The following is a 25564-nucleotide window of genomic DNA, read 5'->3' on the forward strand; positions in this document are numbered from 1 at the left end:
CAAGGGTGCATCTGTGTTTTCTCTGTGAGGAACTTTCTGCAAATCATTCTGTTGTTGGTGCACAAATGCTGCTGTTCACTTACCTTTGATTGCTCTGGACTGCTTATAAAATTTGATAGTGGTCTTTTTCATTATTTATGTTTCAATGGCCAATCTGATCACACTCTTATGTTCCTTCCCCCAAACTGGGATTGCTTGGATCAAGAAGACAAGAAACCCTTGGGGACATGTTGTATGTGTTTACTACCAGGGTGCAAAACTCTCAGAAAACATTGGGGCATGAAGCCAATGGGTCCATAGCAAGGCTGGGATGCATTTCCAAATGGAGAGTGTGCATCCTTTCTAGTATAGAACTCAGTAGTCATAAGGTTGGCATGGCTTAGTTAGAGGCCAGCATGCCCAGACTGCCAGCTCTCCAGACATTATCCCAGGAGAAAATGAAATCTTGAATTGCATACCAATTTTCTGAATTTGGTTCTTAAGCATTAATAGTTAATTTGAGGATTTAAAAAACATCTTTCCATGCCAAACAAAAATATGAGAAAACAAAAGCCAAATTGTACAAGGTTTATGACTTCTTGTTTTCACCTTTGTTTTTTTTTGTTTGCTTGTTTGTTTTAATAATTCTAAGTAAGTGGGGTGTTAGGAGAAATTTTCAGGGCACGGAGATGTGTGCAGAAGTTTCTTTATTTCTGAAGTGAATTGCATCTTTTACATGTTCATAAAGGGAACAAAAAGATGGAAAGGCTAACAGCTGGATCTCAAGTATGTACAGAACTGTCCCACACTCCCTGTCTTGGTCTGAACACTAGATTCTCTGCTTTTCCCCTTCTTAAGACTCCCTACCTTTGTCCTGTCTGCTGCCTGGTGGGTGAAGTCCATATACAAAACCCCCAAGAGGTACTCAGAGATTGCCAGCTGCATAGGAGCAAAAAGCACATCCATGCACACTAGACAACACCACCTCCTATACAAGAAAGTGGATTGGAGTCTAAATAAGTAAGATGCTGAAAATATTAGAACAGCCTTCAACTGGCCTTAAATTTTTAAAAATAAATTTCTTACAATCGTTGGTGTCTATTTACATACCATTAAGGATGACTCACTTATCTCACAAGTCACAAATGTCAAGACAACCAATACAGTTAAGAACTCTCATTTTCAACAATAAAATATAAGACCTTGTACATAGACCAGCCCTCTCTGTTTCTGATACCATCTGCTATTGCACAGTGGGGTAGCTGCCTCTTCTTGAACCTTTGTAGCATCTTTGATGAGGGTCTTCAGAGGGTGGCCAGAGCTGGACTCTCAAGGTAAGAAGGAAGAAATGAAAAACCATTTTGTTAGAGCACTCTATGAGTTACAGACCCAATGTTCTCACCAGTCTAACTGGCAGAAGTGACCCTGCTGGCCACCCAATGTCGCTGGTGGCTGAATCAGACTCATCCCAGCCTCTAAGACAAAAGGAAAGCTTCCCCTTGTTATCTGTGTTCTTTGCTTGCAGACACTGAGCACTGAGCTCTCACCTATCTTTTTTTTTTTTTTTTTTGACATAATTCACTTTTCTTTTCACTGCACAAAAAAATGAAAGATTGAGAAGTGGGGCTGAAAAGCAACTCAAGAGGAAAGACAAGGAGGTGACCGGCAATCTGACTAGTAGGTCTCCTGGGAAGGAGGAGTCTAGCTCTTAGAGTCAGACTAGGACACAATGAGAACAGAGACAAATCTATTTTTTCCCCTCTAGGTCACCATAGGGGACCAATCTAACCTATTTACACACAATCTCAGGGGAGCCATCTTTAAATAGCTATCTTGTCACCATCCATTTCTTCTTCTTCCATAATCACTCTGGGGCTCTCATCTCCGAGCAGAGTCAAACCTGAAAAAAACAAAATGTAGACCTGCAGTTACAAACATCCAGTTGAAGTATCAGGCATCCCCGGAGCCCCAGTACTGCTCTCAAAAGCACAGTGAACCAGAAATGCTTCCATGTGGGGGGGGGGGGGGAGAACCAAGTGGCCTTATTTGGCCTTTGCAGAGGTAGTCACGAGGAAACCAGGGGAGCCAGAGGCCTAAGCCACAGGACACCTTCACCCCTGTCTTACAATATGGTGGAATAGAAGGCACAGGGACCTACGAGGACAACTGTTGGGGGCTTCAGTTCAGCCACTCAAAAAATAAGATGTCAACCCTTAAATAAAGCACCAGAGAGAATGTTGAACTCCAAATGTCTGCTCCCCAGTGTCAGCCCTTGAATAACAGGGTCTATACACTTCAGAGCAAAGGGAAGATGCTAGAGTAAAGTGTGCATGGCCACACTTTAAAGCAATTCTTTATTTTAAAAACAGAAGTAAAATATCACCATTTTTACAAAGTGTGGAGATGTTAGAGGAATTCTCATTTAGGCAAATTATGAAGTTGTTCTTTTACTGGCCTGTTAAATGCAGCAGATTTTGTTTTGTTTGTTTATTTGTTTATGCATTTGAGTATCATTTTTCAGAGACAATCTGTTCAGAAAAGGCCAGCAAAGGAGGCTTTGGTGGTTCTGCCCATTCATGAAAGCAGGACCACTTTAGTAAGTGACAAACGAACCAGGGTCAACAGTAATCTGGTCATTTTCTTTTCTTCCCCAGCTGCCGCTGCCACCACCACCACCAAGTTTCCCCACCACAGTCTTGCACTGCCTCCACCATTGCTCTCATTACAGAATTTCTGGTCCATGCAGCACTTCCTAAAGATCTGAGCTTGGGGACTGGAAGCTGTGCTCCACACAGGGCCTTTCTACAGCACTGGCCTCCATTCCACAGCAACAAATTAATGAAAACTATGTGCGGATCTCAATGACTATTCATATGATTCAATCTCTAGCTTATTTATATTTTTAACCAATTAGCTAGTATTTATTGGAGGAGAAAAACAATTTCAAGTCTGGCTAAAGCTAAAGCTTTTGCATAAATCACTTATAAAACACAGTTGGAGATATTTTCTCTTGTAACAGCTGCACAGAGTTCCATTTTCTATTTAGAATTAAAGCTAGTATTCCGGAAGCATGTAGAATTGGCTATGCTGATGGGCCGAACTTTCCATCTTTCTTTCTTTGATATTTCGTTACAGTAAGTGAGATTTGGGGTAATTTAGGATTGACAAAAATCTTTAAATTCCTATGTTCATCAACTTTCTAATTATTCTGGGCACCCTTAAAATATAGTCCTTGAAAATCGGTGCCAGAGGGTGGGGAGGAGACCCTGGGACAATAAGAATAACAGGGACATGTTAAATGATAAAGACAGGCCCTTCTTGAAGTGGAGCAACCTGTCCACAGGGGCACAGAGCATAATTTCATGTGTAAAATGAGCTGGCATTTTATATCAGCACTGTGAAACATTGATTGCGATATTGTATAAGGAAAAGATACGGGATAGATTGTGTTTAGGCACTTAACAAGACTCCCAGTTGCTGCTGATGTCAGAGGTGGTAGGGTTGTTAGGATGCAGGCCTGTAAGCACGAAGTGAGATCATTGCTCACTGGGGGGCATATCTTTGGAGGACCTTAGCATCCCACCTCCATCCTATATTTCTGTTTTCTGTTTTCTTTCCAAGCCATTCCATTGCAAAGGGCTTTGTCCCACCATGCACCTCACTGTGCCATGTTCTCTCTGCCATTGGCTCAAAGGCAACAAAGCCAAACAGCTATGGACTAGAGCTCTGAAAATCTGAGTGAAACAAAAACTTTTCTCTCCGCCAAGTAGGTTTTCTCCAGTGTTTGGTCACAGTGTCAGAAAGATGCCTTGTCCAGAAGCTCAGCATGATCTTGATTTTCTGGGTACCCTGTTCAGAGACCCTTCTGCTACCCCTCCCACTTCTCTTGTCCTTACCACTCTGAGAATTTGAGGACAACCCAGTTTAAGAGACAGTGATGTGACGTGCCTTCCTCTTGGTCTCTGCTCCCCTGAGGGGTCAGAACTGTGTCCCTGAAGGGAGGAAGAGTCTTCTGCCAGAGTTCCTCCCTTGGTCATCAAGCCCCACTGAGGAGCTGACACAACCCACGCGAGTCTTAGCTTACCTGGTTGGAAAACAATAACTTGCATTTCCTCAAGGGCCCACTGCTGCAAGAGAGACTTGGGCCTTCGATTCCTTTATCCTTTTAATTTTTTTCGGTGTATGTACACCTGCATGTGAGTCTACGTGCTTACAGATACTTATGTGCCTGTGTGCGCAGAGGCAAGAGCTTAATATCAAGTATCCGTAATCGCTCTCTGCTTTTTATACCAAGGCAAGGTGGCTCGCTCAACCTGAAGCTCAACAATTCAGACTGGCTACCCAACTGGGCCTGCCTTTGACATCCCTCACCTCAACTTCCTGAGCCCCAAGGGTACAGGCTCCATGTCCACACCCAGATTAAAAAAAAAAAAAAAAGCTCAGGTCTGGAGCTCTAAACTCAAGCCCTACACTTCATTCACTGAGCATCTACTAAGCCCTGGCCCTCATTCTTTATTAATCTCGAAAGAAAACTCTGTAGAACTCCCGCTAAAATCCTGCTTTGCGCCATTGGAGTCCTTGAGCAACATCCACTTTCCCGGCAATGCCACACTTCCACTTATCTAGCAAAAGACTCGGGCACCGTAAAGAGCTAGCAAATGCCAGTTCCTCTTTTTCTGTATAGAACACAGCTTAGAGTTTAGGGGCCCTGGTTGGCTGTAACGTGTTAGTGTGTTGGGCCAAGAAATCTTCACGTTGGGCCAAGGTTTGTAGTCCTGGGTCTTTAAGTGGTGCTCAGAATGCTGATTGCAAGCAAGATCCCACCTAGGCATCATCCAAACTTAGCTATCTTTATTAAGTAGATGTTTCTCAAACCTTGAGGAGCCCTGACAAGGGTGCCACCTGTCCTCCTAAGCCAAGCTAAGTGTTTCTTTTCTGCCAGCAGAACAGACATGTGCCATTTTCAGAGGAGGTCCCATTATCTTCCTATTAGTGTGTTGTCTTGGCTTCTGACTCCCAAATGTCCTGCTGATGTTCAGTATTTCCTGCAGCATTGTTCTTATTTTGTGGGTTTTTTTTTTTTTTTTTTTTTGCCACCAAGGTAGACTAAGTACTTCTTTCTCTCTTAAGCAGTTAGTGGTACCTGTTTCTGACCAATCACAATCAACACTCCCTGCCATGCAGTTTTCAAGATGGATCGCTGGCAACTGTGGGCCAAGTTTGAACAAAGCCTGAGCCTGGCAGGGAAGCCTTAGAGGACTCCCCGTGGAGGGTCCATTCAGGCAGTTGGACTTGTCAAGTAAGCTCATTAACCTAAGGGAGTGAGATGGTTAGCGAGAGATTTAGAAGGGAGGGTGAATCCTTGTCCAGTTACCCCTTGCCAAGGGTTAATGAGAGATGTCTCTGTGGTGTGTTTGTCTGTGAGTTCCTCCCAACACCCTTATTAGAACCAGCAGGAGTCTTTCTGAATGCCTGCCAAAGGCTCTGTCCTTTTCAGCTTAACTAGCGTTGTGGTTACTGCCAATTCTTTACACACTAAAAGACTCCAGAAATACAGCACCTCGGCTAACACAGTAAGGGGCAGCTGGGACCCTGCAGCGATGTCAGCCACGGGAGGTACTTACAGCAGAACTTCACTGGCTCAAGAAATTTCACTAAGTCTGTAGGGTCATAGTCTAACTGTGAGGCCACTTGCTTCATTCCCCACTCACTCCTAAACGGTGTGTGTGAGCTTTCCCGGAGACAAGGACAATACCCCATTGCATCCCTTTTGTGTGTGTGTCATCTGACATGTATTAAGGATACCTATCTATATCTGTGCGGCCAGCTTCTCTCTCTTCCTCCACCTCTGTCTCATGGCTTGAAAATCAGTCCGGACAATTTACAAAGTCATTGATCAGACATAGCGAGCACGATCCGTGTGAAGCGGGGAAGCAGGAAATTCACCTCTTCTCAAGGTCCCACTGACATTTCTGTTTCACTGGCTCAGTGAATTTGACCAGGTCTGCTGAAGCAGGAGTTATTTCTGAGCCTCCTCCACCCCCCAAGTCAGCCCCCCCCCCCCCGGGGGAAACTGCCAATGAAGAAAAACCCGGAAGGCAGCAGTAAGTGTACTACTCTCCTGGGCATGCGAGAACAGGGCAGCCTGCTGGAGCAGGTCTCAGGCCGTGCCCCCAACACCGCCAGATGGTAAGGCTCCAATCTGCTCCCGCCCAACCTGTGAATGTTCTATGCCAGCTTTTTTTTTTTCTTTTACCTGCGACAAAGGGAGGCACGTGCAGGGCAGGTGTGTCTTTTCTCCTTGGCCTTTTCTGTTCCATGTCGGCGTTATGAAGAGCTGGGCCTGTTTTGCCCTTTGGAACTCTCTCTTGAACGTCATATCTTTTAATCAAGTGTTCCGAAATCACACCTGCATGGTTAGAGGAGCATAAAGAAGAACAGGGCCAGGAAGTCAAGTGTGTACACCCTGACCCTGATGCTGAAGGCTTGGGCACAGGTGTCTGCTGAGCTGGAATCAGGAGAAGTCAAACCATGTAGCTTTTGGAAGATTGCTTTAAATAAAAAAGAAAAAGAAAAGGTCCCCTGTACGTAGATGAGAATAGTTTTGTTTTAGCTGTCTTTGATGCCCAGTTTCATTATACCTGAGGAACTTGATATTGCTGCCACTATCACCTAGCTCAGGAAAAAGAGGCAGAAAAATACCTCTGACTTTTCTTTTTTATTCTATAGTCCACTAAATATTTTAATCCCCTATCTTTTTTATTTACAGTTTCCTTTTTAAAATATATTTTATTAATTTATTCATATTACATCTCAATTGTTATCCCATCCCTTGTATCCTCCCATTCCTCCCTCCCTCCCATTCTCCCCTTACTCCCCTCCCCTATGACTGTGACTGAGGGGGACTTCCTCCCCATGTATATGCTCATAAGGCATCTGACTTTTCATAGCCAAAGCATAGAGGAGGAGTCATATTTCTGTCCTACAAGCTCCAAGTCGGACACATTCATTCTGATTCCTTAATTATTTGTTCACCTTCGATTGCTTCCACCTGTCTGCCTCCTCTGTCGTGGTGGCGGGGGGGGGGGGGGGGGGGGAAGGGCTGGATGGTGGCGATGTTCTCCATCATTTCATATTTCCTTAATAGTCTCCTTTATGAACGGCTGGCTCTACAACTAATCCTTGGACTCATCTCCCATTGTTTTGATGTAAGACCTTCCATTACAATGTTGCCACCTGCTGTCGATTTCACCCAGGTGAGCGCTGTTTGTTTAGGGCCTCTCACAAATGTGTTGTGAGTAGAAAGGATAGGAAAGAAGTGGCCAGAAGTAAAAGAGACGGGGAGGGAGGCAATAAAGTTTATCACAAGACTTCTTCTTGTCAAAGGTGCAGGAGAGGTGATAGTGGTTGCTTTTCCTCTGAGTCTGGGGCTCCATTGCTATCCCAGCTTCCTCCTAAGTCAGGTGACACCTGGGACTGAGGGAGACCCATCTCGTGTGGCATTCCCTATCTAACCGCCGTCCTGATGCCACCCATGCCTGCTGGATGTAGATGCTCATGGTAACTTAGGAAGCTTGTGGGCACTTAATTCTCTCCATGTTGATGATGTCAGATCTCACGATCCCAAGTCCCGGAATTTCCAAAGCTCAGGACACCTCCTTGTGACCAACCTCCACTGCTGCTGAGAGAAAACTTCTACATGGTATCCCGCATATGCTCCTAGACTATGCCAATTGTAGTTTAGGATTTAACCTAAAGGTTTAAAGAAAAAATTTTGGAGATTGGTGCCACCTGTCACTTGTCCTTGCAGCCGTGCAGAGCGGCGTGTCTCGCCCTTACCTGGTATGAAGGGTGGGATGTGCAGTGCGGGTGTATCTTTCCTTCTGGGTTTCTTCTGGTCTGACTCAACATTCGGAGTGGGCTGTGCGTTCTTCCCCTTCCTTGGCTTCTTTTTGAGCTCACAGTCGTTAATGAACTGGTCTGGAAGCTCATCTAGTTTCAAAGAAGAAAAGGAGTAACATGAGTGAGTCTTGAATGAAAACTGGTCGCTTTTTAACCACACTTGATGTTAGAGACAGAGGTCATTTGGCCTGAAAAAGAAAAATGTTTATTTTCAGTATCATCAGTGGAAGACTTGGATACACTTTCGTGTGTTTGTATATAAAATAGAAAATCAGAACTTAAAAAAAAAGCTTTAAAAATGTTCAACATTTGTTTTTGTTTTATGTATGCCAGTGTTTTGCCTGTGTATGCCTGTGCATGCACCACCACCAGAGGCCAGAAGAGGGCATCAGGATCCCCTGGGACTGAAGTTACAGATAGTTGTGAACAGGTATGCATTGGCTGGGACCAGTGTACTTAGCCACAGAGCCATCTCTCCAGCCCCCTGCTAAAACTTTAAATGTAGAGAAATCAGGAAAGTTGGCAAGGCAAGTGGAAAAATGTGACCAGGCTTGAACTAAATTTCTGCAAGAACACTGTTCACTGTTCACTGTCTAGCCTCTTGCTCAAGAAGCACTTTCCTTGAAGGCCCACAAGCCACCGCAGGCAACATGTTCCCAGACCCTGGAACTTTTCACTGGGGTGTACAGTGAATCTCTTACTTGCCTTACCTCTCTGAGCTGCTTGGTCCTCTCGAAAGGCACCATTGAGGCTTCAGCATCTACCTCTCCTCTGCCCTGTGTTTTTGCAAGTCTCCTCTTTCTGATGTTGTTTTCTGTCTGATCACTTTCCTTTTTACAGTGCCCACCCCCCCAACCCCCGCCCCGCATGCTTTTTGATCCTTTCCAGCCCAGCTTCTATGTTACAGCATCAAGAGTTTTAACAGGTGATGCGTCAGAACCAATCACTTGACTCCTGAAAGTTTTTGCTGCCTGTTAATCCCAGGCATCTTTGTCTACTCGGCTCTCATTTGCCATTTCTCTGTCATTTTTTTTAGCCCTGATCTGCTGTCTGAGACAATTATCCTCCTATAGTCTCCAGCTCCTTCAAAGTCATTAAGGAGATAAAGATCATACACTGCTTTTTTTGGAATTTTGTTCTTAATTGAGTCTCTCCTCAACAAATATGCATTAATTGGAAGGTGAACTAATCTGAGTTCATGTCCTTAGTCTCTCATTTATTGATTCTGAGAAATTGGTACTTAATTTCTCGACGTGTTGATATTATCACTATTGTTTATGTGGAAATGACTTTAAATCGGTGCTCATGTGTTTTGTATATCTGATACATGTCACCTGCTTAGTATCCCTCCCACTATGCCATCGCAGGGCCCAAGCTTCCGGGAGCTCTGCAGGAAGCTCCAGCACTGGTAGTCTTTGTTAACCCAGTCCTGACTCTCCTTTCTCCTTTTCTGAATTATTAGTAGTGTTTTTACTTGTTGTCTGTTGGAAATCTCCTGCACAGTCCACATGTGTAAGGAAGTCCCACCAGAAATAATTAGTAACCACATATCATTATGCATGTATCATAAGCCATCGCCTTATTAAAAAAAACACTACAGTAATCATATGTTATGATTCTCTTTGGTGACCCTGAAAAGTAAGCTTTTCCTTTAAATGAAAGACATTGATAATGCCACCCGATAGCCCCATTCTCATCGAGGCTTATTGCCTTTGTATTGAGGACACCGGGCTGTGTGAAGTTCACCTACATAAGAAAAGGAGGTGTGTGTGGAGATTTTACTGATTATACTGCACATGTGGGCTATCTCAGCTTCTCAATCCCTATGTTTTGCCAGTAGTTCAATACTCATTCCTTTCCTGAACAAATTTCATTTAATCCCCACACCAGCCCTGCCATTATTCTACTCATCTCATATTTGCAGATGTAGGCAAGTTACTGGTAAGACCAAGCAAGGTCTTAGAGCTACCTTTCAGCTATGCATTCAACCTGGCTGACACTAATTCCTCAAAGTTGGTACCACATAATACTGTATCCCCCTTCCCTACGCTTGGTGCACTATAGGTATTGATTGAATGATGTTGCTTAGGATGGATGCTGCACAGCTGTGGGGTCCCTGAAGGCATGGCTTGTATATGAATCTATTAGAGGTGGCTACCATCTCAATCTAAAGTGGCACCTAGTGTGGAGAGCAAGACATTTGTTTCAATTTTGACTTTCATTTTAATTGTGATTTTTCCAAAAAATTTTTTTGAGGAATCTTGAACATAAAATATCTTGAAGGCAATTGAGGAGAGGGGAGATGAGACGAGTCATAACCAGACGAGGCATTAACAAAGGCTATGAATATGCAAAAGGCCCATCCATCAAAAGTCTGAGTGTCTCATTTTTAGAAATGGGTAGAGGCAGAAATGTTTCTGATGTTTTCATTACAAAGGTTATGCAAAAAGTCAGTTCTGGAAAGGAAACAGATTGACAATAAAGCAGAAAGGGGCTATTTAAAATTCTGTCTTGATAGGCAAAGAGAGATATTTGAAATATTTTATTGGCGCTGCACATGGGGTTTAAGTGTGCTGGAAAATACTGAAAACAAGCTATATTGCCACATTCCATTTATTGCCTCAGAAATGCTGTGCCTGGGATTCTATCAGATCCAAAACCCAGGACAATGCCTCTCTGCCTCTCTGCCTTTCTAATTCAAATGGACTTCTCTCCAGTACTTCAGCTAATATTTACATGGCAGACCCCACAGACCCCGTGGCATTTGCCTGTCCATCTGGTGTAGACTATCACCAGAAGGCATGGGCTATCGGGTTTCAGCGGGCCTTCTGACTTGCCTAAAGCAGTACAGGCAGAGAAGCCGCCTCTGGCTTACAGGACAGACATTCCCAAGGAAGCGTTTACCTGCATGACTGCAGTGGGGATCCAGCTTGCCCAGTATGTCTTCTGAAAGCTCCAGAGCCTGTACTGGCTCAGTGGTCATCATCTCAGTGGACATCCTCAGCTGGGAGGTGGGGTGGGCAGGGGGTGAGGGTGGGGAAAGGGAGAGATAGAGAGAGAGGGTGAGAGAGAGAGAGAGAGAGAGAGAGAGAGAGAGAGAGAGAGAGAGAGACATACAGACAGACAGACAGACAGACAGACAGACAGACATAGACAGAGAGAGTCTTTTCTAGCACTGTACAAGTTAAAAACAGTATCTGAGTATATTAGCATATCATCCCTTCATTCATTCAATCATTTAGTTAATAAATATATTGAATACCAAGTGATTATTATTGTAGGTTCCAACAATATCCTATTTTTCATGTCTTCTTACAGTTAACTGCTAAATTTGACATTTAAGCCAAAAGCAAACAACACACACACACACACACACACACACACACACACACACACACACAGTTGTCTCTTTCCCTATTATAAAGTGCTGTATATCAAATATTCATTATTTGACTACTTAAGAGTTTTAGAATCTAATCAAGTTTGAATTAGAAATGAGCTGGCTAAGAGTTAAAGGAAACATTATGTGCATTTTCTGTGCTGAATTCTGTAGAGCATGATTATATCTACATAACAGATGAGGGACGGGAGCACACACGCTCACTTAACTTGTTTCGTCGTCATCACACATCTTAGTTAAGTTTAGATCAAAATCTTGTCCTGGTGAACTCTAGGTACTTTAGTCTCCCCAAAACAAAGCAAATCCTCTGAAATCAGAATTACCTAAGGCTCCTGGGTCCTCATAACTGTCACTTGTAAAGGAATGCAGCTGCCTCCTCCTGCATTCTGTGAGGGCAGCAGGTACCCAGAGAGGGACAGCTTGATCTCTGAATATTTCTATTCTCTTACTAAAATCAAGTTTCTTCCTGTCCTCAGAGTCATGTATCTCCAGGATCACAAATCCATGAGTTTTCACACTGATTAGTTATAGCCTTGCCTAGAAGTAGAATTCTGCATGGTGGACACGTGTCAAGCCTGCGCGAGAAATGCTTTAGCTGAGGTTTGAAGAAAGTCTTCATGAGAGCCTGTTCCCTTCTGGTAATTTACTGCTGGTTGTCCCTAATAGCAAGGATAGGTAGGGGTAGGGAGAAATGGCTAAGGTTTCCATGATCAAGCTGGTCCTCTTTTCCTGAGAGTCTGGGTCCTACAACAGGCAGAGGAACCACAGACCATCCACCGTGATAGCCTGGTAGCTCAGAATGAACCTTCGAAGCCTTTGAAGACTAAGTCGCTATTCCCTGGGAAGGCAGAAGGAATCTCCCCCCCATGAGCTGAGGTCATTGCAGAGCAGATGGGCCATTAGCTCATCACTCGAGCCTGGCTTTTAGTGTCACTCTTAACAGACATGACTGTGTGAGTGACTTCAGCAGAAATCAATTCAGACCAGTGTTCTTACTGTCTGGGTAGAGAGTGCCAACTCCATGGAACCATAAGGAAGTGTGTTAGAACCTTCCAGAGGCTTTCCCCTTGTGCTAGTATTTTTGAAAAGAAGAATGTCACCCAGGAAGAGTGGGGCTCTGTGCTAAGGAATCCAGGAAATGTGACAGACTCAATATGGTCGTATTTAACAAAACTTCCCTCTCTCTGCAATGTCACAGGCATGCTGAAAATCACCCCATGGTGACTTCCTATAAGTATCCACCCTCAAAATAAACTGAAGTTTAAGGAGTTTAAACTGACCTACCACAAGTCACGTGCTCACAGCCAGGTCATTGCAGAGGTTTGGCCCTTATGGTCCACTTGCCAGATTGCTATGCGATGCTACCCTTCTCCTCTGCAACCTAAAGCAAATTGCTCTTTGTATTGCTTCCCATCTCCTGTGAGTCCAGTAGTTGGTTATTTACTTTGAACCTACGTTTTTAAGTCAAACAGACTTGAAGTGATAACACCTTCCCCATACAGTTTCTGTGAAGATGAAGTTGGGTTGCTTCATGTTGAACACATTGAAGGTACTTTCTATTCCGCAGCTAGACTGTCTATGACCATTGATGGGACCTGCTGCATCACTAAGAAATCCCCAGAAACAGTAGAAACTTCACTTTCATGTAGATGCTGAGCTGGGGAGAACCTGCCTTCATCTGCGATAAGCAGTTTCATCAGCTGTGGATCACAACAGGACCACAGCTGCTGAAGCAAACAGGGATCAGCTCGGAATGGCAGAATCCCCTGGACAGGTCGGGGCAGTCAATGCCTTATGCAGAATCCAATGAGGGCTCCTCTCCAAGATAACTCATGTTGCTTTGTCTGTAGACGAAGCAAGTCTATTTTAAACCACTGTGATTGAACTGTTTTGGGCTAGAATACTGTTTAGTGGGAGGGGCTGGGAGACAATTTTCAGATCTGGGATCTTATAACGCTATCAAAGATGCTTGACAGAGGCATGTTTTGACCAGGGGATTATGAGGCACTTTCATCTTGGATGATGTCACTATGGCTGTCCTGTCCTGAAATCCTCAAAGAAGACAAGAACAAGAATGATGACAGAGGGCTTGCATTCAGGCTGTCTCACTCCTCCCTGTCTGTTGAGGGTTAATGTGAGATGACCGCAGCCTTGCCTTGCTCTTCCCTCCCATCCTCAGAGGAAAGGCAGCTCCTAACATGGTAAGTTGAGGGTCTGTCTCGTTCCTGCTCCCACTCTACCCACGAATCCCCTTTAGCTGTGTCTGTGTCCCAAGCAGTTATCATAGAGGACCCTGCAATTGTCATGATGCCCAGGGAAGGTTTCGACAGCTCCCTTAGCTGCTTTCTGTAATTTGGGGCGTTTCTGGGGAACCAGTTATTTTTTTCCAAACCTAAATAATTGGTCCCCTGGGTACCCAGATTCCAACTCCAACATTAAGGCCTTCTGAGGCACTTGTTCGTGGAGGCTTCACACCAGAGTTTTTATCTTTAGCGAGCAGCATGTGAACTCTTTGTCATGTTCTCGCCTCATACTTCCTCAGCAGGGCTCTGAGTTCTTACTTCCCTTTGGTGCTGAGTCTCCAAATCGGTCCACCAACCCTCACCTGAAGCCAAATGTGCTGTGGAGAGCAGACATCTTCATTATGGAAGACTCCGAGAGGGGCCCTGGGGAGCCCCAGCAAACTCATGCATTATTTCTTACAACCAAATGCGAGCATTCGCTATGGATGGTACAGGGACAGACTACGGAGACGCATAGGCTTTCAGGGCAGGTTTTGCTACTCGGAGTGTATGGTGAGCTACGCAACAGCATCACTGTCCTTTGTCTTTTCTGCTTTTCGGTGTTCAGATGTCTCCGAGAATAAAAGGCTCATTATCTGAAGTATTTTCTTGGTGGCTCTTTGAGAGATTGTGGGTGACCCACGGAAAGCATGTAATAGACCAATAGTCTTAACTTTAGGATCTTGGGGAAATTACCAGGACCCCATATGTTAAAATCTTACAACTTCCTTACTAACTCTTTTCATAAGGAGCCCAGTCTTTCTTTTCACTGGATTACTTCCTAATGCAAATACCACTAGGAGTGGAGATCCATGAGCTTTTACCTTACTACACAGCTAGCACTGATGACAGCTGTCACCTTGTCTTTTGAGACTAGAATCAGAAGTGCCAGAAGCTGGGCACTCAGGAAAGTATCTCTTTACATTGCAGAAGTGCCAGGAGCACAGCTATGAAAACTCACACACGTTTTGCTGAGGCTGGTCTCCACACACCCAGGCTGCCTTCAAGGGGACAGCTGTGCTGCCTCTGCAGCTCAATTTGAGATCACAAGCTGGCCGGCCCAGGCACTTTGTTCTCTGAAGAGTTTAAGGATATACATTTTATTTAACCCATGGACAGGAAATTGCCCCAAAGGTGACACATTGTGAGACAGGCCCAGGCAGAAGCAGTCTGGGCTACTTTCCCCACTCTGTATCTGGGCAGTGAAGGGAAGGTTAGCTTCGCTTGATTGTAGCCAAAAAGCCAAGAATTGAGAGAGAAGTGTCTGTAACTAGGTGTGCCAGAGGCTCTTCCTTAAGGATGTTAAGAGGACCAGCACCTACCAGAAGCCAGACACACACTGACCTTTCTGTGGATGGATGCCTTTTTTGCTCACTTAGTCCATGTAAGTATAATACCTATATTTAAATTAATCTGAAATGGCATACCAATTTCATCCTAGTCCAGGCCTTTTCTAAAGCTGCTAATAAGAGTAGCATACCCAAAGACACAAACCAAAAGGAGAACACCCATTCCCAGGCCTCAGGACCAAGAGAAGCGAGTCTCAGGAGTGTGTGGGCATTGTGTTAGCCATATAATATCCTAAAGGACATTCCCAAACCATTAGGTCTAGCTTTACTTGATGTAATAAGAGCTTTGGAAAAAAAATATATCCACAGCCCAGTATAAGTCTGGTGAGCCTTCCCTCTGGCTTTGCTCAGATTATATCCTTAGCCAACCTCTTTCCAACTGACGCATGAACCCAAGACCCAGAGTACCACATACGCAAACAGCATTTCTTCACTTGGAAGACCTAACCCTGCATGCGGTCTTCCTCAAGGGCTGCCTGTGTCCTGAAGACGTGAGGATGACCTGAGACAGAGACAGGCACACTTTGCAGATGGCCAGGGCCTCACTCCAGTACGAAGACCCACCAAATGCAGCTGCAACCTTCACGGTTGTGTTTGGGAGGACACATACTGTCACAGCACTCAGGAACCCCACACCCCTCCCAGGAAATTGCTGGGACAATTGTGACTTTGTCTGTTGCAAGGAGTCTTAGTATAGCCTTGCTCCCACAAAGAGCATTCAGTGCAATAATCACACTTTACTTTGTCACACCAAACATGAGGAAGCAGTAAGTTACTGGAAGCTTGTTCCTCCCTCCTGCCCCCCCCCCCCACCATCGCCAAAGTTCCTGGGGTAAAAATCCCAAGCACTTACCAATCAGTGTTGGTGCTGATCTGAGAAGGCAGAGGCTAGAGGCAGTTCTTCTCGCCGGGCTGGGGCTCTACTCCTCAGCTGCACTGGCTGCCGCTGCCCTGCTCCAGCTCCTCTTATCTAGGGACCAGCTGCTGTGGTTGCCATGGGGATGTTCTGTTTCTCAGGCACCAGGGCAAGGGGGATGGAGAGGGAATGAGAACTAACTTGGTCACTCCTGCTCTCTGCAGCAATAATTGTACTATTACACACAACAGCACATGGAGTCTATGTTGAGTTCTTAGCATAACTGTCAGGGAAATCTATACAAACCAACTCCCCCTTCAAACCCTACTAAAAATCCAGTGGCAGATTTAAAAACTCTTCTCTTCCAGGGGTGGGGGTCTCCCACCCAGCATCAGATAGATGGAAACTGAGGCACAAAGCTTAAGCAGCTTGTCACTGAGGTGCCACAGCAAATTTCAACACTCAGGTTGGTGTTAGTTAACTCAGAGCATAGTGTCATGATGAGGAAACAAATAATGGTGGTGCCACTCACTAACATTTACAGATGGTTAACCCTCTCCAGAGCCAGGCACTCCTCTAAATCCCTTTAGCCCTAACAACCATAGAGGGAGCAGCTGCAACAATCCCCATCTTAACAGGAGAGTGAAGCCGAGAGGCAGATCATCACCACATGTGTCTCAAAGGTTTACAGTTTCGTCCAGGAGGACATGGAGTCTCCTAGAACTCAGGACCCCCCATCATCTTGGAAGACCAACATTAAAGTTATTTTACCCTTACCTACCAGCAAAGGGAGGGTTCGAATCAGCCACTGATGCTGAGTCCCTGCTCCTGGCCACTCCATCCCACTCCTTATCAAAGAGCATTTTGAGCAGCACAAAACAAAGAAAAGCAGCTCCGCCCACGTTGCTTGGAGGACAAGAAAACTGTATTCTTTCAAAGAAGCCAAACAGGATGTTCTAAAGACAAAAAAAAGCATATGTATACCACCAAAGGCTTCGTCCCAAGTAAGCCAGTAAGTCACACTGGCCTGTGGAGTCTGGGCCAGCTGATGCCCTTTGCTAGTATCAACCAAACCAAACCAAACCAAACCACCACCACCATCAACAACAACAACTTCCTGTAAAAAGATGGAGACCTTTAATGCCAGCACTTGGGAGGCAGAGACAGGCAGATCTCTATGAGTTCGAGGCCAGCCTGGTCTATAGAGTGAGTCCAGCATAGCCAGCACTACAAAGTGAAACCCTGTCTCTAAAACCAAACCAAAATAAAACAAAACACTCAGCAACAACAACAACAACAACAAAACAAACAAACAAACCCAAATATAATGAACCAATCAACCAAACAAAAAATGATGGAGCCGCCAAAGGCTGGCTTGGGAAGGAAGATCTGCATGCAGACGGGGAGTGACCGGAAACAGTTCCTTATTTCAGCTGCCTGTCACCTCACCAATATCCTTGCTGGCCACTCTGTTAGAAGTATCTGCATTCCAAACATGAGTGGAAGGGATACACTTTCTTCCAAGATGCTTAAGATTTCATTTCAAATGTCTTTTTGAGATAACTGTAAACTAGCACACAACTTTAAGATATGATTCAGAAGGAGCCCCTATAATCCACAGATGCTCTTCTGTCAATGGAAATACCTTGACAGACTAGTACAATATCAGAGATACCACATGGTACTGATGTCATCATACTCAGACCATTTCTGACATCATGTGGCTCCCTCACCAGGCATGTCTACATACCCCTCACTTACCCATCCCTTTACCACCAACCTGCTCTGTATTTCTGTTACTTCGTCATTTCAACAGTGTAATAAGCATGGAGTCGTGCAGGAAAAGGTTTTAGACTGGCATTTCTCTTTCAGAATATTTTCTGGAGATGCATCCCTGACCAAGCCAGTAATTCCTTCCTTCTTGTTACGGAGTGATATTCTGTGGTACCGATGTGTGTAACCATTCACACATGAAGCACACCTGGGCTGCCCCCAATGTTTGGCTATTACAAATAAAGCTGCTCTGAACATTTGTGTAGAGGCTTTTGTGTGAACAAAATCTCTTGTTTCTCTTGGATAAGTGCCCAGAAGTACAATTTCTGGCAATCAAATGTTTAATGTTATGATACCATACAGCAGCTGTACAGTTTCTCTTCCCCACTAGTGGAGGGTGAACGCTCTGGTCTCTTTTCTTCTGTAGCTGTTTTGTACTGGCACAATTTTCCTAAACACCCTTCTCATTATGTAGTGATAGCTCATTGTGATTTAAATTTGCATCACCTAAAACGATCGTGATATTAAACATTTTTCCTGTGTTCATTTGTCATGTATATGTTTTCCTTGTGAAGGGTCTCTGCATTTTCACTTGTTTTCTAATTGGATATTTTTTATTGTTGAATCTTCAAAATTCTTTACATATTCTAGATACTAGTCCTTAATTAGAAATTTAGTTTTCAAATATTTACTTGTAATTTGTGCCTATTTTAAAACGTCTTAGTAGATTCTTCCACAAAGGAATGAATCTTAAATTTTACAGTCAAATTTATCACTAAATTAAAGGCATAGGTAACTGAGATACTTCTGAGACTGCTTTATTGTCAAGGATTCCAGCCTGTGGAACTTTATAAACCTCTTAGTCTTTTAATTTCCCACAATTCAAAGGGATTGTCTTCAAAGCATATACATATGTGCATCACTTTGCGTAGGCACAGGTGCTCCCAAGTTCAGGTTGTTGCTGCTGTGGACTCTCCTCTACCCCTCCCCCCCCCCCCCCCCCCCCCCCGCCCACACACATTCAACACACCCTCCAATTGATCATGTCCCTCCCCCGCTCTCAAGACAGATGAAAACTGCAACTGAGATGGCAGATGGTAATGCAGATGAATGCCTTGGAGAGCTTTAAATAACAACCACACCCCGTGCAATGGTGAAATCACCAACCCATGACCTGACCACTCCAGTGTAAGTGCAGGAGGCTACTGTGTCTGCAAACTGCTCTGTACTATGCAAATGCCTCTGATGGATGGCTGGGTCATCTGCCTTCCTTCTTGACGGATGCCCAGAGCTAACTATCTTTAGATGAATGCATTTTCATTTTTGTCACAAATATTGAACAAGATTGATGTCAGAAATACATGATTCTAAACTATTTATTTCATGTAATATCCCATGAAGGTCTTAAAATGTTTGCTGTTCAAAATAAATCTACAAAAGTTTCTATGCGGATGGGTGGACTGTGCATGTGTGTGTGCGAGAGAGATGGAGAGAGAGAGAGAGAGGGAGAGAGATCCCAGAAATCTTGGCAACTCTTTGCTTGTCTACATCAGCCTCCAAGGGAGGGATTATCTACCTCAGATGGATACCTTCTGGTAAACAGCTGTCTGTGCCTTTGCCTTGGGCATAGCTTTGAACACATTTGTTCTTCTGATAATGGCGGGGGAAGCATTTGAGATAAGAACAAGAAATTCTGTTATCTAACAAACTCCTTGCAGTAAAAACATACAACATGCTTAATCTTTAAATTTCTTTCATTTCAGTAGGGGCTGTTGTGTAGAACTAATGGAGATGGAGCCTTTTTAAAATGAATTTATTCACATTACATCTCAATGGTTATCCCATCCCTTGTATCCTCCTATTCTTCCCTCCCTCTCATTTTCCCCTTACTCCCTTCCCCTATGACTGTGACTGAGGGGGACTTCCTCCCCCTGTATATGCTCATAGGGTATCAAGTCTCTTCTTGGTAGCCTGCTATCCTTCCTCTGAGTGCCACCAGGCCTCCCCATCCAGGGATATGGGTCCAGGGGATGTGGTCAAATATGGGGCACCAGAGTTCCTGTGAAAGTCAGACTTTTGTGTACACTAAATTCCCTTTACTGGTGATGTTCTGTAATGCTGGTGCAGAAGAGCCCAGCATCCCAACGAGGATGTTGATGTGAGTCCACCTACGTGCTTGTCTCGATTTCCCTGCTTGTCTTTTGCAAGTGTGTATGTTGTACTTTTACCAGCCAGGTAGGCTTATGTATGGGCTCTGCACAGTGCAGGTACTGGTAACCCCCAAATGCCAGTGTCCCTCTTGCTATTCTTTTGGGGTGCATCTCCTCTATCTTCCCCTGCCCTCATGGCAGTCTGTGCAATTACTAATCCGTTCTGTTGGTGTAATTACGTCATTTCACCAAATGTGCCCTGACCTGTCAACGTTTAATGTGGTTCTCACCGCATCGCCTCTCTATATTTTGGTTAGTACTCATCACAACCCCAGTGCATGTTCTCTCATCATGTTGCAAGTGTAAATCCTGATTTTCTGAGACATGGGTCCTGGCTAAGATGCATAGCTACTAAGAGCAAGAGGGTGACGAGAAGCCAGGTACCTCTTCTCCAGAGTCCATATTGTCCTTTGTCTCATCCTGTGATGAGAGTGACACTTTCTGCGTGTCACACACTTGTGGTCTCCTCGTGCTTTTGCTCTTCCACCCCTCACATTGTTGAAAAGATTCCAACCCATCATTGGTTCACTCACAAAGCGTTTTCTCAGAGCTGCACATCCGGCTTCTGTATAAAAGAGTGATCACCACTCAGGAGAGTGGCAGCTCCCCCTCAGTCACTAATCCAAAGGTTTGCTTGAGTACCAATTCTGTCACAGCTTCCCACATGTGCAACCAATATTTGTACCAAAGATGTGACACGCACTGACAGTGTACTGACTGATACCACTCCCCACTGGGAGTGAGTGTCCTGATCACTGCTAACCTCTACAAGACTGGGAAGAGTTGGCCTGTGGAGAATAAATTTTTTGCTCACTTCTTTCTCAATGAGCTATTTTGATCCCCAAAATGTAAGTTGTCCAAATTTTGAGAAAGCTTCACTACAGAGATAAGGCAGCAAGGGAAACAGCTCCAAACCCCACTGAATTGCCCAAACTCTCCAAATGTTCTGCAGGCATTCTTATAAGGCTGTCTTGTTGGAGGAAACCAGAGAGGGGATTGATGTCAGCTAGCAGATGGTGAGAGTGGCAAACATAACACACGGCTTCTGTGGGCCTCTGGATGCAGAGGGAGTGAGTACATATATTCTCCCAGAGGGCACATAGGATTTTAAGGTATGTACAATGCACTTGAAAGCCTTTTGTGTTCACAGAGAAGTACTTAGAAATGTGGGGCTATTGTTTTTTAATTGTGCTACAAAATATTAATAATTAAGTTCATGAGCTCTCCATGAACATAAGGAAAAGTGTTTAGTAAGAGTTTTTACAACGTGGAAAACAATTTTTTTTTAAATTTTTCAGATTTTTGCCTCTTTGGTTTCAACTGTATGAAAAATAACACCCAATTTGGGGATGTGTGAAAGCAAAATTTAAGGCCAGCATGTATTTGCAATGGCAGCTATAATTTCTGCACTTGTTTTTAAGAAGAGTGTGTGCCTCATTTCCTTATACTCAGAAAGCCCAGGGAACCTCTCTTGCATTTGCTGGTGAAGAGGTCAGTGCCCCAGATGTTGCCAAAGGTCTGTGTTCAGAGCATTAGTCTGCTTGCTGGCCAGGCAGTGACAGCTCTGGAGTGCCACAATGTGCAGCCCATGAGCTTTGGTCTGGAGGGGTTGGGGAGGTTGTCCAAGCTTTATTAGAAAGGAACCACATGCCTTCTCATCCAATTGTGGGTTCTTTGGGGCTTGGGTTAATGGTACAGAGAAAATGAAGCATAACTCATCTCTGCCCGTGTGTTCAGACAGACTTTCCCTAGGTTCTCCCTGCCATGCAGGAAACTGCAATGGCACCAATTGTTTGCAAGTGAAGTTTTGAGCGGTTACATAAATAGCCAGGCACCCCTGGGCTGGTCCCATCTTATCCACCCGGTCGGCCACTGCTTTCTGAACAGTTTCCACTCCAGTCTACGTGCACATTTCTGTCTCATACATATGATACACCTGGAGAGACAGCAGAAGGCTTGGGGTCACAGAAAACTGTAAGTAAGTCCCACCTCTTCACTTCACACCATGTTGATCATAGGTAATTTAAAATCTGAACTCTTTTTCCACCTAGAAAGGGAGTATAGTTGTACTTGCATACAGAGTTGTGCTGAGTGTTAAATGAGATGATACTATCAAAGTTTCAGATACAACATTTGATCCATCATAGGCAACCAAAAATATTTTCTGTAGCCTTTGAACATTTTCAAACCTACTTTATTTGGGGTTCTTTAACGCTTATACCTCCCTTCAACCCACCTACCCTAGATAGGAGAAAATAGAGGTTAATAGGAATAGGAGAAGTAAACTTTCTTAGACTCAGTTCCTTGGAGTGATTCTACTTTTCATTGTCAGGATTCCAGCAGACCCATTAAACAGCAAACCAGTAATTCAGCAAAAGTGATGTCAACCACAGCAGCTGGAATCTAGAACCTCAAAGCATTCTCTGGACCATCTCTCTCTAGGAGTGTCTTGAAGCAGATTGATGAACAGCCAAATGATGGTAAGCATTACCAAAACCATGAGAAGATATACATATACATACATACATATACATATATACATACATATATGTGATACTCTCTCTCTCTCTCTCTCTCTCTCTCTCTCTCTCTCTCTCTCTCTCTCTCTCTCTCTCTCTCTCTCTCAGAGTCTGTACTAGGATGTTTATCAGTTAGCAAAGACTATGCTCCCACAACAGGCAGTTCCTCTAGTAGACAAACACCACATGTCCTCTCACAAGTCTGCTTCCACCAGAGCAATACTGCACACCCTCACACAAGTCTGTTTCACATGCCAAACTTGGGATTAAACAAAAAAACATGTTTACATGCACTACAACTTTCTTTTCCTTAATCTACTCATTTATTCTAGTACTCTCATTAATAATAAAAATCTAACAATCAGGTTCAATTTTGTTCTAATGAGAATCTTCTAAATCACCTTAAACAATTATAAGCTTAGATACTCATTCGAGCTTTGAAAACCATTTGCAAGATCTACTTGCAAATGATTATAACTTTGTGATTGTTCACTCAGTTCAATCAAATAAAGAAAGAAAGGAGGCTTCTGCTATTTTTTATAATGTAGAAAATGCAAGCTTTCAGAAAGTAGTTTTTTGAACTGCTGTAGAGATGAGCCAAAGAAGTCTAGTGATCTGTATTTAATAAACTAATGTCTGTTAGGAGAGAAGGGGCTTATGGCTGCCTTCATCAGTAGCAGAGAGAGAAGGAGCAATCTGTTGTAAAGGGAAAGAGAACCTCCGATGATGGGGTAAGAACTGGACATCCAGATGAGAACTCTGAGGATCCACGGCCAAAAAGAACCCTACCTCTTCCCCAAGCATATTCGCTAAGTGAAATAAGCACTACAGACAAGGCAAAAGTATACGGGTTTACTGCACCTTCTATCAAGTAAATGGAGTGGTCCATTGGAGATTGCCTTGAGGGCGGGGCAGTCAAGGGAAATGCAGAAGAAACAGAAAACTACTTACTGCTGCTTAGCTTTAACCAGTGTAAATTACATATAGAATATAATAGTAAAAGCAAGAAATAAAGTTGTCCATTAGAAGTACTAGAAAAAAACACAGGTGAAATATAAGAATACAAATTTCATATTTTTAAATATAAAAAAACAATAGAGCAGACACCATGAAAATGGAATATTTATATAAAATTTACATTAGCACATCAAACAAATTCAGATTATTTGCAATATATATATGACAAAGACAGAATGTCTTTAGTTTAGAATGACTTCTTACAAACTGAAGAGCTAGGGAAGTAATCTGCCTCCTAAAAAGATTGAATGTACAAATAAAAAGATCATGTTAGTGTTCTAGCTACCCTTCTCTTGAGAGATTACACATATCACCCTCCAAAAAATCAGGACCTGGTGACTGATAGATTCTCTACCTTTCTTTTTGCCTCAGTTTCAACTCAACCTCTCCCCAAACGCCAAATAGTTTTATAAACTGCTTGCATAGGATGCCCAGCTTTTTTCAGCCTGACTTTATTTTCCTGCTGGCAATTTCAAATCAGGCCACATCAGTAGTCCTTCTCTTCCTTTTAATTTTATTATAAAATTCTGCAAAACAAATCCTGCCTTTAAGTCTGAAATGCATGTGATGACAGCTGCCTTCCCGAAGCATTGTTTCTGCTTCCTATCACGTGAGTAAATCTTATTTACTCCAGCCACGTGAGAACAAGCAGAGACTATCCTGACAGCTGAGCATAGTGTAGATAAAGTTCAGTGGTTGCCTGTATGTTATTTAAAAACATACTTGACTGTTTAAAATCCTAAGATAAGAGTTAGCTGTTAGTGGGATTAGGAAACAACAGGGTTTACAAAGATAGATGTAGGAACATAAAGAAGAGAATATGGAAGAAAAGTGAACTGGGCAGGAACAGCTGAGGGCTGACACGGCTGAGCTTTATAGGGAATTAGGCATGTAGTCTCTTGAATGTTTGAGACTGGCTGAAAAAAAAATGACAAGGTATCAAGTCACTTCTATTCTCAAGGTTGATTGCCTTCTAACATCTGTGTCAGCTGAAGAGCTACCCAGAAACCTGTCACAAGTGGAAGGAGGCCTAGAAGACTCCTGAATCATAGTGGGACATGCTAGGGTTGCACACAGGTGTGTTCTTATTTTACAAACTTCTGTTAGGTAAGGTGATGGACTATAGACTGGGGGCCAAGGAAAATGAGGGAGATTTGTTCTTCTTTATTTTTAATTGTATCTGATAATCAAGAATGGCTGTAGGCAGCAATTCAGCCCTGGGGAAAGTGCCCACTAGAAATAGTGCCAAATAGCAGACCTCAAATCCCATTATGTGAGTAACCATCTAATAAAGCCTGCCTATTCTTTGCCACCCACATCATTTTGCACAAAGGAAATGGCCCCTTGGGCAAAATGAGGAGTTTGAAAAAAAGCTGTTTTCCTACAGATAGATGCTCTATTGTTTTCTCTGAGTACAGCTCTGATGAGGGCAGATCACGATGTGGGAAAGTCACTCTTTGTTGTCAGTTAGGGACTGAATTGGATAGTGTTGCCATAGTCACTCAAAGTGGCCTGCATTTTACTCTGGCTGTGGCTTTTGAAATTAAAAGTGGATTCAAGTAGTAAGCTGGGGCCATACAACCTTTATATAACCTAATTACATAAGAGTAGTTTGCAGGTTTTGTTATTGATAAACTATTCTCTTGTAGCCCATGGAGGTTAACAGATAATTTGGGCAGATGGGTTTTCTGGGAGCGCTTCTGAGCTGTTTTGTTCAGTACACAGTAACCTTCTCTTTTATTCATAAATAAAACATGAATGGGAAATAAAAGGGTGAAAGAAGAGGGAAGGGAAGGAAAGGGGAGGGGAGGAAAGGGAAGGAAAGGAAAATTAGAAAGTGACATAAAATTTGCTGTTGTGGCAACTATTCCAGAAGTTCCTACTGATTGCTCGTTGTTCCTTGTCCTATGCTTCTAGTCAAATACCCACAAGGTAGCCAGACTAACCTCTGAAAATGCATCACACCATGTTACCATCCTATTCCAAAGTCCCTAGTGGCTCTTATTGACTTCAAAATAAAACCTAAACTTCATAGGACTTAGTAGACCACTATGGGTTTGGATGTCTCTAAAAGCTATGTGGTACAGGCTTGGTCATTAGTCTGTGGCATTTTGAGCAGTAAGTAAAACTTTTAAAGGAGAAGTACATAGCAGGAGGAAGTTTGGCCATTGTGAGGGGCCTTTTATTTCCCATTCATGTTTTCTTTATAAATAAAAGAGAACGTTACTCCGTAGTGAGCAGAACAGCTCACAAATTCTCCCAGAAAAACTTTCTGAC

The 25564-nt window shown here is 43.6% G+C and overlaps 1 protein-coding gene across 1 annotated transcript; it reads right to left on the reverse strand.

Moving 5' to 3' along the window:
- Positions 1-669: 669 nt before the first annotated feature.
- Positions 670-15875, reverse strand: PPP1R17 (protein phosphatase 1 regulatory subunit 17). The gene is made up of 5 exons (XM_084786999.1): positions 15766-15875; positions 10786-10885; positions 7819-7971; positions 6236-6388; positions 670-1879 (listed from the first exon to the last, which is right to left on the reverse strand). Exons 2-5 carry the CDS (start codon positions 10877-10879, stop codon positions 1800-1802), a joined length of 480 nt encoding a protein of 159 aa, XP_084643125.1. The 5' UTR covers positions 10880-10885; positions 15766-15875; the 3' UTR covers positions 670-1799.
- Between the last annotated feature and the right edge of the window lie 9689 nt (positions 15876-25564).

The sequence above is a fragment of the Acomys minous genome (genome assembly GCF_964271855.1).
Source record: "Acomys minous genome assembly, chromosome: 6".
Taxonomy (NCBI): Eukaryota; Metazoa; Chordata; class Mammalia; order Rodentia; family Muridae; genus Acomys; species Acomys minous.

Bases quoted from the DNA above. Each gene is read 5' to 3' on its own strand.
- PPP1R17 (XM_084786999.1), bottom strand. From the start codon at position 10,879: ATGTCCACTGAGATGATGACCACTGAGCCAGTACAGGCTCTGGAGCTT. The intron at 6,389-7,818 runs GTAAGGGCGAGA...CTAACCATGCAG, and splicing joins CATCCCACCCTTCATACCAG to GTGTGATTTCGGAACACTTG. The intron at 1,880-6,235 runs GTAAAAGAAAAA...TGTTTTTTTCAG, and splicing joins CGTGCCTCCCTTTGTCGCAG to GTTTGACTCTGCTCGGAGAT.